We start from the raw sequence: 15,189 nt of genomic DNA, 5'->3' as shown, positions 1-15,189 counted from the left end.
TTTATTCAAACTAAAAAATGTGGATTCATCACATCTCTACTTTAAATTGAATTGGCCAGGCGTAACCTTAGTATTGTCTTGACAGATATTTGCAGTCTTATTGTTGACTCTTTCCCCTCCCCCCATTTTGACCCTTATGACTTTTATAAGCATATTTAACTTAGGCATTTATAATTTGTCCTTCACCATAGAGTTTGAGAAAATATTGAAGAAGAAATTTTGCCAAGCTGATCTGTGACAGTATAGAGGTGTGATGATACGTGCATGTGTAGATTTGGATGTAATGCATTAGAAACATTGCACAGTGAAGCCTCATTTCACCTCTTACTTTCAACAGTTCATAATCAGTTGAAGCTTTTTCTCTCAGCTACTTGTAAAAATTCTTATTTTAGAAAATACAGCTTATTCTGCCTTTATTAATGTATAAAGATAATTTTTTAAGGTTTCTTTACTGGGACCAATTTACTGTTTCCAAAAAAATAAAAATTAGGATCAGAATCTACTTTGCTCCTGCAGCGTATATCAGAGGAACTCTTACTTCAGTGGAGTTCTCTGTATTTCCCCCAACATAGCTGTGAACAGAATTCTGACTCCATCTCCCTGGGAAGAAGATGGGTTGAGCTCTAACATACAGCTAGCGCTGAAGAATGTTGGTTGAAGTGGCAGAGCTAATGTACTAATTCATGCAATAACAGTACAGTAGAATCTTTAGTAAGAATGACAATGACTAGGTGTGAGAATGTGAATTTCTGAGCTTTGCAAATTAGCAAGTAGTCAAGCAATTCAAAATAATGTTACATAATGTACTTTGTTCAGCTACATGAGGAGTCTAGTTAGCTACTTATTACACTGATAAATGTTACAGTATATTTGATTAAATAAGGAGGCCTCAATAGCATGAAGACTCTCAACAGTGATCTGCGCTTACCTTTGTTGGAAAGTTGGGAGAGGCTACTTACTTTTGTGTATGAATGACAGATAAGGAGCAAATTATCTAGTTTCTATTATATGTAAAACTTCTTGGGTAAATAGATGAAAGTCAGGATATAGTTTTAAAATGGTAATCTGTAAAAGAAGGCCCAAGAATTGAATTCCCATTCTTTCCTAATTATATACACTTACTCTCTCTCTCTGGTGTCTTTGTAGCTGAATCTACTATAAGTTGAGCGTGTTACTGGCTGGAACCCTGTACTCAGAGAAAAAACTAGAGCCCTGTAGTACTTTAAAGACTAACAAATTTAATTTCTGCAGGCATAAGCTTTTGTGGGCTGCAACCTACTTCATCAGATGCAAGAAATAGAAATCAGATAGGGGGTATATATATATACACATCCAAGGGTAAGGAACAACAATGGGGAGGGTAGGTGTTAGCAAAGTCCATTCAGTTAGAGTAAATGAGGCCTATTCACAACTATTGATTAGAAGGTGAGAATGTGTGAACAGTGACAATTACTTCTTGTAATGAGAGGAACCATTCCAAGTCCCTATTCGGACCCAGTTTGATTGTGTCAAGTTTGCATACGAGTTCCAGTTCTTCAGTTTCTCGCTGAAGTCTGTTTTGAAGATTTTTTTATAGAAGTATGGCAACTTTCAAGTCAGCTACAGAGTGTCCTGGGAGATTGAAGTGCTCTCCTACTTGCTTATGGATGTTACCATTTTTTATGTCTGATTTGTGTCCATTTATTCTTTTGCATAGTGACAGTCCGGTTTGGCCAATGTACATGACAGAGCGGCATTGCTGGCACATGATGGCATATATTACATTAGTAGATGTGCAGGTGAATGAGCTCCTTATGGTGTGGCTGATGTGGTTAGGACCTGTGATGGTGTCACTAGAGTCGATGTGTGGGCACAGCTGGCAACAGGGTTTGTTGCAGGGATAGGTTCCTGGGTTAGTGTTCTAGTTGTATGGTATACGGTTGCTGGTGAGTATTTGCTTCAGGCTGGGGGGCTGTCTGTAAGCAAGAGTAGGTCTGCCTCCCACGGCTTGAGCGAGTGAGGGATCACCTAGGATAGGTTGTAGATTCTTAATGATGTATTGGAGAGATTTTAGCTGGGGGCTGTAGGTGATGGCCAGTGGTGTTCTGTTGTTTTCTTTGTTGGGTCTGTCCTTTAGTAGATGACTTCTGAGTACCTGTCTGGCTCTGTCAATTTGTTTCTTCACCTCTCCAGATGGGTACTGTAGTTTTAAGAATGTTTTATGGAGATCCTGTAGGTGTTTGTCTCTGTCTGAGGGATTGGAGCAAATCTGATTGTATCTTAGGGCTTGGCTGTAGACAATGGATCGTGTAATGTGTCCAGGCTGGAAGCTGGAGGCACGAAGGTATGTATTGCGTTCAGTTGGTTTTCGGTATAGGGTGGTATTAATGTGACCATCCTTTATTTGCATTGTAGTGTCCAGGAAGTGGATTTCTTGTGTGGACTGGTCCAGGCTGAGGTTGATGGTGGGGTGGAAATTATTGAAATCCCGTTGGAATTCTTTGAGGGACTCTTTCCTGTGAGTCCAGATGATGAAAATGTCATCAATGTAGCGTAGGTAAAGGAGAGGTGCTTGGGGACGAGTGTTGAGGAAGCGTTGTTCTAGGTCAGCCATAAAAATGTTGGCATACTGTGGGGCCATGCATGTGCCCATAGCTGTGCCACTGACTTGAAGGTATAGATTGTCCTGACCCACAACTACTTCAGATTTGGAGGCAAAGTCCAACACATCATTAAGGATCTACAACCTATCCTAGCAGATGATCCCTCACTTGCTCAAGCTGTGGGAGGCAGACACAGCTACCCCTCTGGAACTTTGTACTCAGAGAGTAGTTGTCAGTAGTTCACGATTGAGCTGGAAGGTATGTCAAGTGAGGTCCCGCAGGGATCTATCCTAAGTCTGGTTCTATTCAATATTTTCATAAAATATTTGGATAATGAGATAGAGAGTATACTTATAAAGTTTCCAGACAATAAAAAGCCAGGAGAAGTTACAAGCTCTTTGGAGGACACAATTAGTATTCAAAATGATCTTGATAAACTGGAGAAATGGTCTGAATTAAATAGGATTAAATTCAATAAGGACAAATGAAAGTACTACACCTAATAAGGAATAATCAATTTCATGAATGCAAACTGGGAAATGAGTGCCTAGGAAAGAGTACTGCAGAAAAGGATCTGGGGGTTACAGTGGATCACAAAATAAATATGAGTCTCCAATGTAATACTCTTTTTTTTAAAAACCACCAAAAAATGAACATTATTCTGGGATGTATTAGTACAGGTGTTGTAAGCAAGACATGAGAAATAATTATTCACACTTATCTACTGAGCACAGATAAGGCTTCACCTGGAGTATTGTGTGGGAAAGATGTGGACAAATTGGAGAAAATCCAGAGGATAGCAACAAAAATGATTAGAAAACATGACCTACGAGGAAAGGTTTTAAAAAATTGGGTTTGTTTAGTCTGTAGAAAAGACCGAGAATGGATATAACAGTCTTCAAGTATGTGAAAGGTTCTTCTAAGGAGGAGGGTGATAAATTGTTCTCCTTAATCACTGAAGACAGGACAAGAAGTAATGGTCTTAAATTGCAGTAAAGGAGATTTACGTTAGACATTAGGAAAATCTTCCTAACTGTAGGGGTATTTAGGCACGGAACAAATTACCTAGGGAGTTTTGTCAGTGGAGATTTTTAAGAACAAGTTAGACAAACACCTGTCAGGAATGGTTTCTAGATAATACTTAGTCTTGTCTCAGTGCAGGGGACTGGACTAGATAATCTATCAAGGTCCCTTCCAGTCCTACATTTCTGTGATTCTTTTTAAATGCTAGTGGCTTTAACGCTCATGAATAACCCTACAATAACAAACCAATGTTTGTGCTTCTATGATGGAGGGGAATAATAGGTATCATTTTCATATTGAATTTTCAAGTGATGATGGAAGATGATTCTGGAAAGTATTTGTGTTCTTTGGATAATTTTCAGGGGAGTGGGCGAAGGAGAAAGCTTTTTAGTAGATAATGGCTGAAGTTTTAATCTAGAAACTGAATGAAGTAATATTCACAAAAACAAGAGTTCTGTGGCAGAAAACACAAAAGCTTATGCCCAAATAAATTTGTTAGTCTTTAAAGTGCCACAGAACTTTTGTTATTCTGTTCACAGAAGCCTTTAGTCTTCCCTGTATGTGCTTTTTAACCTGTGGTTTTTTTTTTCTGTTAGATACTCTGACTTTGTCGTTCATGAAATAGGGAAAGATGGGCGCATAAGCCATTTAGATGACTTTTCTGTTCCAGTGGATGATGAGGTAAATTTTGAGTAATTTTCAGTAATGGCTAGAAGTTTTCTGTTTTTTGTTTTTAATTAAGACAGTAATGAAAACTGTTGTTTTGACTGTGTTGTGTGAGTTACTGTGTTGTTTATATATATATATATTAGGATCCTTCAGAAGAAATATTTACAGTTTTGTCAAATGAAGACAAGCAGCATTTAGAAGAGCTCCAACTTTTTAAGAACAAGGAAACCAGTGTTGCCATAGAGGTAAAATGGTAAAACAATACAAAGAGCTTGGCTAACATTTCTGTTTTTGGGAAGGAGATGGGTGTGTGCATGGAAAGCATATAAACTAAATGCTAGGTATAAAAGTAGTTGATTGATCTTTACATCAGAGTAGGTGTTGCTTAGCATTTGTAAATTTAGGACTTGATCCTCCAAAGACTTAAAAGTTTACTTAATTATGCATGTGAGTACTCACCTTCATTTCACTGGGACTATTCGCTTGCATAAAATTAAGCACATGCCTAAGTCTGCAGGATCAGGGCTGATGCAGTGTTTGGGTTTTCAGTGTATGTGTATTTTATAGAATGATTATGTACAGGGGATTAAACATACATTCACCTTGATGAAAGAATATTTCCAAGGTCAGTGTGCACTGATTAGAAGAGACAGTGAATTTGATCTTTCACAATAAGAAGAAAAAAGTACAAGAGGAAGAAGAGGGTTTTTTGTGTGGATATTTTTAATTAACACAAATGTGAACTACTGCTGAGCTGATTTTGGGGCAAAAATTTGGCTACATTCAAAAAACTTTTCATCTAGTTGTATGTAGATATGCATTAAAGACACACAATTTAGATATAGTCACCATTCAGGCAGTGAAATTTGGGTAAGAGTAAAACTGGTGAATTAAGAAATGTCATTATGTATTGTGGCTTTTATTTCTGAAATGTTAAATTTGGTGTTCGTAGCTGAGTTATGTATATATCTCTTTTTGAATTAATTATAGCAAGTAGGATGTGCCCTCAAAGTATAGTCAGACCATGTTTTAAGGTTGGTGATTTTTAAACAGTAAAATGAAATTTTGTGTGCTTAAAAACAAACAAAAAGGTAAGTACACAAGACCAAAAAGGACTATTTTTGTTGTGACAGTTTTCTTTGTGTAATGTAGGTTATTGAAGACACTAAAGAAAAAAGGACTATTATCCACCAGGCTGTGAAGTCCTTGTTTCCTGGATTAGAAACGAAAACGGAGGACCGGGATGGGAAAAAATACATCATAGCTTACCATGCTGCTGGGAAGAAAGCACTGGCAAGTGAGTTTGTTACTGTCACCATAATTTCATAATTGCAAAGTTGAACTACAATTTAAAAGCAAAATGTTTAACTAAAAATTATATATCTCAGATGGGGTATGTTATCATTTGGATTTGAAGGCTGTTGCATATTTCTGTACCAATTCATCCAGTTATCTTACTTCTAAATGACACAGGGCATGAGGCTTATCTGTTGTGTATGCTAAAATATATTAGTGTGGTGGGGGTTGGTTGTTTTTGTTTTTTCTTCAAACTACTATTCAAGTAGTGAGTAGTAAATGTAAAGTTGTTTTACTGGGTTTATGAGGGGTATTAGTACCTGAAGAAGGCTTTGTGGTGGGGGGAAACAAGATTTCAAATGTATTAAGGGCTGTTATAAAGGGTGATCAATTGTTTTTCATGTCTGCTGATGGTAGGACAAGAATTAATGGGCTTAATCTGCAGCAAGGGAGACTTAGATTATATATCAGGGGAAAACTTTCTGACTATAACGATAGTTAAGCTCTGAAATAGGCTTCCAAAGTAGGTTGTGGAATCCTCATTGTTGGATGTTTTTTAAGAACAGGTTGCACAAACACTTGTTGGGGATGGTCCAGGTTTACTTGCTCCTGCCTCAGTGCAGAGAGCTGGACTTGATGACCTCTTGAGGTCCCTTCTGGCCTCCATTTCTATGATTCTAACTGAGTGCCATATAGACAACATAGGAGTGTTTGTTTTGTTTTTGTTTTTTATTGTATGGTTACTGCTTGAATGTAGGCCATGTGAACCTAATTGAATCCAAATTAAGTTGTCAAATCATAGAATTCAGGAATTCCAGTTTTCCTCTGTGTTTGTACAGTGTGTAGCATATTAGGGTCCTGGTCTGTGATTAGGGTTCCTAGGCGATATGGTAATACAAATAATAAAAAAAAACCTCATTGGATGGAATCCTGGCCACCTTAAAATCAGTGGCAACACTCCCATTGATTTCAGTGGGACAGAATTTATCCCAATCTATTTACTACCCTTCAAAATTACAGCTTTTATATAAATAATATATAACTATATTTCCAGTAGCAATCCTTCTCAAAGATTGATTTTTTTTTTTTTTAAATAGCCAAAACTCTTTCTGCTTTCCAGTTAATGGCAATCCTGTGCTTTGCCCAAATTAAAGTTATAAAATTGTCTGTATCCATCACCAATGATAGTAACTACTTCTGTGTAGTAAGAATAATGATGGACTTGGTAGTATCAAGGTGAATAACTTAATATATTCCAAAGTATTTTGGTAGTCTAATTATTTTGGGGCACATCAGTATTGGTATGCAAATATGTTGAACTTTCTTGCCCATTTTCTGATACTTTTGATAAATTGGTAAATTGATTTTAAGTCTAAAGGTTTGCCTAAACACAGAATTTTACCAGTTTAACTCAAGGTGTGGGACTTTTATAAAGTGATTTAGTTAAATTAGTCTGACAGACTGTGTGGATGCTCTTACTTTGGTTTAAATTAGGCTTATTTAATTTTACCTGAAGTCAGTTGGGAACAGGTTTAAACTAAATCATATCTCATTGCCAGTAAATGGGCTCAACATTTTTCTGTGCAAATTAAATAGGAGCTACATATTTACTTTAGATAAAATTATATTTTATTTTAACTTTTTTAAGCAAATGTAGAAGCATATTGCTACACGGTGGAGTATTTAATTTACACCAAGTTTTTTATATTTTATTATTACATGGGTAAGGTTTATCACATTAACTGTGTCAAGTTAATCCTATGTTTGCATGCTTTGTGCATGGAGTATGCATATGTAAAAGTACAAATAGTAATCACCAAACCAGTCCTGTTCTTTGGATTGTAATAGTCTTCCTCAGTTTGCCCTGCTGATGTTTACGTTCCTTAACCATTATTATGGCAAAGTGCATGTATTAAGTTGAACAATTACAGCTAAAAGATACCTTTTTTTAAATGGACACCAGTTAAAATCTTCTCAAATTCTGTATCTATGGTATTTCTCTAGAGGGAAAAAAAATTTTCTGGAGCAACTTCATATAATGCAGTAGGACTTAATGTGTTTTAAACGTAGATTCTTAGGCCCTGATCCTGCAGACATTTATATTTGTATGTTCAATGACTATCCATGTGCAAAATTTTACTCAACATACATAAATGCTTGCAGAATTAGGACACTGGACTGTAAGGTTTTTAGGGCATGGACTGTATCTAAGTCTTGTTTGTACAGTGATTAACACTTGGGGTCTCAATTCTGGATGGGACAGTGGGCAAGAAACACGTGAAATATTTAATAATTTTCTCTTAGATGAGAAACATAATGAGGTATGCTTGTGTGAATAAGGATTACAAGAATATTTTCTAACCAACTAAATTGCCAAGAGCTTTTGTATGTGTGGTATACAGAATACTTTAGGCATGGACTTATTACCTCAGTAACTTGTTGGCAGTGCTCTCCATTATTGTCCACAGTGAAGTTTGTTGTACCTCTGATTTAGGGTTTCCATATATTTGCTGTTTGCCTTTGCACGATTCCATCACATAACCATCTAAACCACTGTCACCAGTCACCTAATTGTTGGATGCTTTAGAAGTCTACAGCATAAACAGTCATAACCATAAACCTGCATGTTCACCTCTAAAACCCTTCAGTAGTCTAAAAATTAAACATTGCTCTTTTGTGCTCTTTATGCTATACATTGGGACAGAGGTCAGAACTGCAACAGGTAAGATATGTTGGTATTTCATGTTGGTAAAATGAAATGCCAACCATTCAGACACACTAAATAGTGAGGGCATTGGCCAAACCAACGAGAATTAAATATAAAATCTATGTATAAGAAATGTTAAGTTTTGACAGAAATTGATGAGGCGGTTGCTGGGGCCCTTCACACATGCAGTTATGAGTCCCAGTCTTGCAAGTCACTTGGTGTGCACCGAGTAGTCCACCCACATGGAGTGGTTTGCAAGATCAGGGTCAGGGCTGGATGAAGGCATAGGGATGCTGGGTGAGATCCAGGCCCATGGAAATCAGTGGTGAAACTCCCCTTGACTTCAGTAAGGCACAATTTCACTTCATAGGTCTATGTTTAGAGTCCCAGTTCCCAGAGGCATGTGATTTTTGACATCAGGATCTAAGATTCGTAGGTTTCATTAAAAAAAAAAAAAAAAAAAAAAGTGCTTAGCCCTTGTGGATGCAATAAAAAGCTTGATTGACAACATCAATCAAGAGTAAGTGATGCAGTGATGTCTGCCTGAGTGTGCAGATAGCCTGAAGCAAGACATCTAAGAGGTATGAACTGACTTAGTCATCTCAATGGGGCACTGACTCCAAGACCCATTGCTCTGAGAGGCACTGGCAACACCATCTCAGCAGAGAACTGTGTGTGCAGCAGGAGAAAGAGGGTGCAGGCAGTTCCACCCACCTAGCCAAGCAGATACACACTGGCTGCTGGGGTAAGTATTGTGGGTCCCTCTGCTGCCGTGCCTGTTTCTCTGGCAGGAGAGAGGGGGGACTATGGCCACCACTTTTCCAAGCGGGGGATGGGGCCATAGCATGGGCATGGGGTTGTAGTGGCAGACTCTGGTTTTGATCAGGGGTGTTGTTTTTTAAATAAATCCAAATGAAAGTGTGCAAAATTGATCAATTGAAGCATTATAGAGGAACTTTCAATTTGGAAATGATTCTCCCTGTAAATCACTTTTGGTTTTTTTCTCCTTGTCCTATTTTAAAGAATTTTTTGTTCAAATACGATCTTTGTTCTTTAAGCCTAATTTGCTACTTTAAAGTTATAATTTGTGCAAGAGTAAATTGAGATCACAGAAGATTGATGACTTCAGAAGGAGAAATAAGTAGGAGCCAATGAACTCTTAATAAAAAGTCTGTGGACCATATTATGCTGTTAATTATAATAAGAACTTTTTGGTTTCAGTGGGGTATTTCAGTAGGGACAAACATTGATGGCCAGTATGGCTGAAGGTTTGTATACAAATGTTTCTGGTATTTTTGTTTTCCTAAGGGAGATAACTCTGCTTATGTTCCCTCTATATTGTACTCCAGATGAGGAGTTAGCTTTCAGTGAGGAGTTAGGGCTCATAACATTGCTTCCTTAAAAAGACACATCAACTCTTCTTTCTGGCTTTTGTCAGTTTTTATTAAAAAAATAAATAAATAAATAAAAAATAAATGTTTTAAACCTAGACCGTCACTACAGGGGATAAGTATTTTTTTGTATAACCTAAAGTGTTAATTTAAACAAAGATTATTATATGGGTAAAACCATTACCACTGCTCCTCTCATGTAGACACACTGATTCCAGGATAAGTGAATCTTTTTTTTTTGGTTTTGTTGGTTGGGAAAGGGTTAAGATAAAATGACAAGACACTTTTATAGGAAGAGTGTCCACATGGTGGTTTAATACCTGTAAAACTTTCTCATTTTGACAAGCTGTTAGTTTTTTGTATTTAATTTCCTTATGTGCCTTTTATAAAACAAACAAACATCTCACCCCCAATCAATAAACAAAGGGCCTGCTCCTACTCCCATTGAAGTCAATTGTTATGCTCTTGTTGGCCTCTATGGGAGGAGGATTAGGCCCACAGTGATAGATGATTATACAATGCACATTCATCTTTGAAAATGTTACTGTGCAGTAATGACTTTTTAATATTTTGACAGTCTTGCTTCCCTTTCCATGAACCAAAAAAGATTAAACAATATCATGAACTGTTTGTTAGACTAGAGACACGTTACATAATTTGAAAATACCCACGGTAAACTTGAATTATTCATTAATTTAGGAATTTGGCCCAAATTTAACTCTCCCTTGTGAAAACTTTGTTACCAAACTTCACCCCAAAGTGAATTCTTACAAATGATCCTTAAAATTCGTATGTGCCAAGCTCTAGTGTTACATTCAGAATGATGCTGTAGAAATAAATACATTAATACCACCATCCTTAAAATAATATTATATTCTTCACACAAAGCAAATTAAGGACTTGATCCGATGACCAATTGAGTCTTTCCATATGTTTTATCAAGGACTGGATCAAACCCAAAGTGTTGGATGTTGCTCAAAGTAAAGTCACTGATAAAATGTGGATTGACTTCAGTGGGAGTAGAATTAGGGCCTGTGGCAATAAATAAACCACTGGGGAAGATATTCAGAGAAGATGACACTTCCTTTTGTCATGCAGCTCCTGGTAATGTTTGTGTAAATCAGATGGCTAAAATCCTGTATATTACAGTATAAATGTACACCACAGTGGATCTGCTGAAAGTGCATTTTTTCACACTTCAGTTTAACTGCCAGACACACAAGGTGGGTGAGGTAATATCTTTTACTGGACCAACTTCTGCAATTCGGTACTTTATTTTCTTAAGAAAGAAGCAGATGGAAGCTAATGGAAGTGGATGAAAGTCGTGTGTTTGAAAATGGAAACTGCAATGCCAAGTAAATGAACCCTGTTTTCAAAAGAGGATAACAACTGATAACACAATTTACAATTGTCTTTTTATATGTCTTAACTCTGTTTTAAAGATCCAAGAAAACATTCATGGCCAAAATCTAGGGGAAGTTACTGCCACTTTGTGTTGTACAAGGAAAACAAGGATACTATGGATGCTATTAATGTACTATCAAAATTTTTAAGGTAAGAATATTATTTTGTTGCTTTGAGGCACACAACAAAAACAACTACATATTTTGTGATAATGTAAACATTCTGCTTTGAAATTCTTAGGCCAAAGCCATACAGGAAATGCATTATCACAGTATATCTAGTAACTGCAAAATATTTTTGTTTTAGAAGGTCAAATTTGAAATGCTTTGCTATGTTTGGAAAAATGTAGGAAAATTAGTTCTAAGCAACCTAAATTGGCATACTGTCAGGCATGCTGTCAGGCATGGTCTTCACTTTGGAAAAGTTGTGTGTTTGACCTCCTAACTTGACCTACAGACTGCCTTGTCAAAGATTTTAACTTGAGTTAAGAATATACTTTTATTCCCAGGGCTTGTGTACACTTGGAATAGTACAGCGGCACAGCACTGCTGTGGCACTTGAGTGTAGACACGACCGAACCCAATGGGAAAGGTTCTTCCTAGAGCCCTGCAAATACACAGATATCTGCTTTACATCTGTGGACCATTTTTTGCCGATGGTGGATTGGATGTGGATCTCAGAAGCGGAGAAGCAACTGTAGTGCATAGCCTTTAAGGCTACTTCTCTGCCTTTGGGCTCCCTATCAGCTGTTCTGGCATTGCTCCTCCTCCCACTCCCGTGAGCCCCTATCAACTGTTCGGCCAGTGGCTGTGGCAGAGGCTGGCCTCCAAAGCAGCTGATTGAGGATCCCAGGACTGCGGGTTCGTGCGGATGCCATTGAAAAGAGAGACTGCAGATGGTGGTTTGGATATATAGATGGATTATTGCGAATGTGGATCAGATGCAGGTCCACGATTTTGTATCTGTGTAGGGCTCTAGTTCTTCCATTGGTGTAGGTAATCCATCTTCCTGAGGAGCAATAGCTAGGTTGATGGAACTATTCTTCTGTTGACCTAGCACTGTTCACACTGGGGTTAGGTCAGCTTAACTACGTTGTGCAGGGTGTGGATTTTTCACACCCTTGAGTGATGTAGCTGGGTTGACCTGACTTTTTAGTGTAGACCAGGCCCCAGTGAAGACAAGGCTATGCAGCATATCTTTTATTTTAAGGATTTTAAAGTGTGAAGCTGTCCAAGCATACAATGGATGCACTTAAAAATATTGTTGCAGTAATTCATATGCCAATCAGTTCTTGTAGTGACTACATTTGGGGCACTTAATTCAGATTAAGATAGGGTGTGAATTTTAAAGCACAATAGCTTGATGTGTAGACAAGCTGTCACTGATCTTCCTTTCTATGTCCTGTCCTAATCATTGTAACTCCTTTTTCTGTAAACGGTAGGTGGTGACCAGCCGCCCTCTGCTTGCTGTGAGGGATTCAACAGTCACATAAGCTTTGGCTTTCTGGCTTTCTTTGTAGCCAAGCAAGCCTTTGTGTATTTTGTCCCGTCTTCCCCCAAAAATCATGTGACACTTTACCCACTAGTGAGAGTGAGAATTCACAATCCAAGCTTCTGAATGTTTGGCTCTGAGAAATCAGCGCCACAGTGATGATAGTGGTATTTGCCTGTGTAAAACAGGGTGCCTAGGAACATGCTACTCTAGAGATGCATGCAGAGCTTGATAGAGAATATGCATGTAACGGCAGTAGTGCTACCACTGGTTCACACAAATGGGTTAGCAGGGAATCTACTGACAGCAACATTTCTCTTATACTGCAGAGAGTGCAAAGGAAAGTGATAACGTTGAGAGGGAAAGAAACAGTTAGGGAAATGGAACGACATTAAAGTGCACCAGCTATGTGCTTACATGAGTGTGTGTTCAATATTCAATGCATTTATCTCTATGTGCAGCTATTTGAATTTAACACAGACAAAAAGGCACACACTGAGGAATTTTTTTATGGTGATTGATTGCTGTGCATTATTATATTTAATTTTTTATTTGGATATCTTGTTTCTTGTGTGTGTGTGTGTGTGTGTGTGTGTGTGTGTGTGTGTGTGTATAGTAACAGTGACTAACAATCATAAAGGAGTCCTCTTATGAATAGGCAATACTTGCTAACAAAATATATGGTATCTTTCCTGCCTTATAATAGTGCTACACAGTAATAGAAAATGTTACATATATATAAGGGGGTGGATCAATTTTGCAGTACAGCATGTCTAGAGATTATAACTTCAAAATTCCCTATTTTTTGTGCATATAAATCTAACCAAAAAGTTGCATTGATTTAATTTTTTGTATTTAATATGTTAGTGAGATTATAATTTATCTGTGACCTACTTGTATAGGGCTTGGGTCTTTTTCAGTACCAAATCTGGTATTTTCATCACTATTTTGTTTTTGTTTGTTAAGAGTTAAGCCAAATATATTTTCCTACATGGGGACCAAAGATAAAAGAGCTATTACAGTTCAAGAGATTGCTGTTCTTAGGTAAGTGAAACATGTTGCAAGTAAAGTCTTATAAGGTAACTTGGCTGTCCTAATAAACATATTTAAGACTCTTGTATAATATGTAGCTCATGTAAAACATGTTAGTTTATTATATATAATATGTGTACTTCCTATTTTGTTCATAAATAACATGGACTTTATTTAAGGTAGGTTAGCTTCACTTGGAAAAAACACTTGCATATCAAACAGAAGTAGCAGTGTCAAGCCCCAATTCAACAATGCACTAAGAATGTGCTCTAATGCTTTGCCAAATCAGGGCCATGGTCACCAAATGTTAATGTTGTAGGTACTATGGAACCCTTTTATTTCCAGAAGGGTTGTACAGCAGTAGTTGTTCATCTTTTAAAGCCAGTGGTACCCTGCTGCAGCTTCTGAGTCATATGTAGGTTGCATGGAGTCCATGGGTCTGATTGGAGCTGCATCTGAACCAAAACACACAGTGAGCAAAGCGTTGATCACAGGACTGCTCCCAAGCTGTGTGAGCCTTGCAGGACATCAGAAGGGTGCTGATTGGTGGTGTGAGACCCCCCCTATCAGTTGTTAATGTGATCCACCCCATCATTCGGAACCCATCTTCTTCCTTCCCCACCCAGCTCCCTCTGAGCATCCAGGAAGGAGAACCAGAACTACTCCCTGCGCCTTTCTCTAAGGAGAAGAAAGAATGAGTAACAGTTCCTTCCTTAATTAAATGGCAAAAACTTTGTTAACACAGAGTTAAAGTTGCTGGTGATAGCTCGTGTCCTTCCAGAACATTGAGTTCAGCAAAACTCTTGAAACTCAGTGTTAGGATAAATGCCCATGTAACTTTTACTCTGCCTCCCTGGAGCTGGCAATAGGCACTGGAAATTTTTGTGTTCGATGTAGCTGTACTGAGTGGTGGGTCAGTTTGGTAGAGTTGTGTCTGTGATATCGGGAGATCTGGGTCTGATCCCCTCCCTCTTTCCCCGATGTTATCAAAGGAAAGAGGTTCATGTGTACCTGAGGCTCAAGTCTGCATCATTTCAATGCAGAATCGCATAGGTGGTGTCAGTAGCGGTGCACTGCAGTCGTCTTGCCCTGGGTATTGCCAACAGTGAGGTCAGATATATGAGAGCAGTCTGTGGATTTAATGATGTGTAGGGGAAAGTCTAGGTTTGGGTTATTCCATGTGCAAGTGTGAAGGTGTTATCAAGGGTATGAAGTGGTTGTTACAAATACCACATTTGTAAAATTTGTGGGGAGTAGACTCGGTGTTTGAGCATAGGATGGTAGGTGCAGGAAGTGCCTGTCCATTATAGTGAAAAGGCAGAGTGTGAGTGTGTCTGTTGCGGGTGTTTTGGGACAACGCTCCGAGGGTAGAGTTAAAGTTACATTTACCTTAACTCTGTGTTTGCTGGTTTTCAGAAGCTTGAGCTTTGCTGGATTCGCGTTCTGGAAGGGCACGAGTTATCACCAACAACCTTAACTGTGCATTAACAAAGTGGCATTTTATTTACCAGGAAGAGGAGTGTTTGTTGATAGAAGTTAATGGTCGTTTAGACAGTTGTAGTTCTCATGGCTGTGTCTACACTACATCATCTAC

At 38.0% G+C, this 15,189-nt stretch overlaps 1 protein-coding gene across 2 annotated transcripts in view; it reads left to right on the top strand.

Moving 5' to 3' along the window:
- PUS7 (pseudouridine synthase 7) overlaps positions 1-15,189 on the top strand; it is a 55,951-nt gene that overhangs the window by 6,971 nt on the left and 33,791 nt on the right. For both annotated transcript variants that reach the window (XM_067564484.1, XM_067564485.1), the window contains 5 exons: positions 4,202-4,286; positions 4,418-4,519; positions 5,427-5,571; positions 11,111-11,222; positions 13,530-13,607. In XM_067564484.1, coding sequence (XP_067420585.1) covers positions 4,202-4,286; positions 4,418-4,519; positions 5,427-5,571; positions 11,111-11,222; positions 13,530-13,607 — 522 coding nt within the window. The remainder of the gene's footprint in view (positions 1-4,201; positions 4,287-4,417; positions 4,520-5,426; positions 5,572-11,110; positions 11,223-13,529; positions 13,608-15,189) is intronic.

The sequence above is a fragment of the Emydura macquarii genome, unplaced genomic scaffold (assembly GCF_026122565.2).
Source record: "Emydura macquarii macquarii isolate MOO-44397 ecotype Brisbane River unplaced genomic scaffold, CSIRO-AGI_Emac_v2 contig_2636, whole genome shotgun sequence".
NCBI lineage: Eukaryota > Metazoa > Chordata > Testudines > Chelidae > Emydura > Emydura macquarii.
This window is presented reverse-complemented; position numbering and strand designations above follow the sequence as displayed.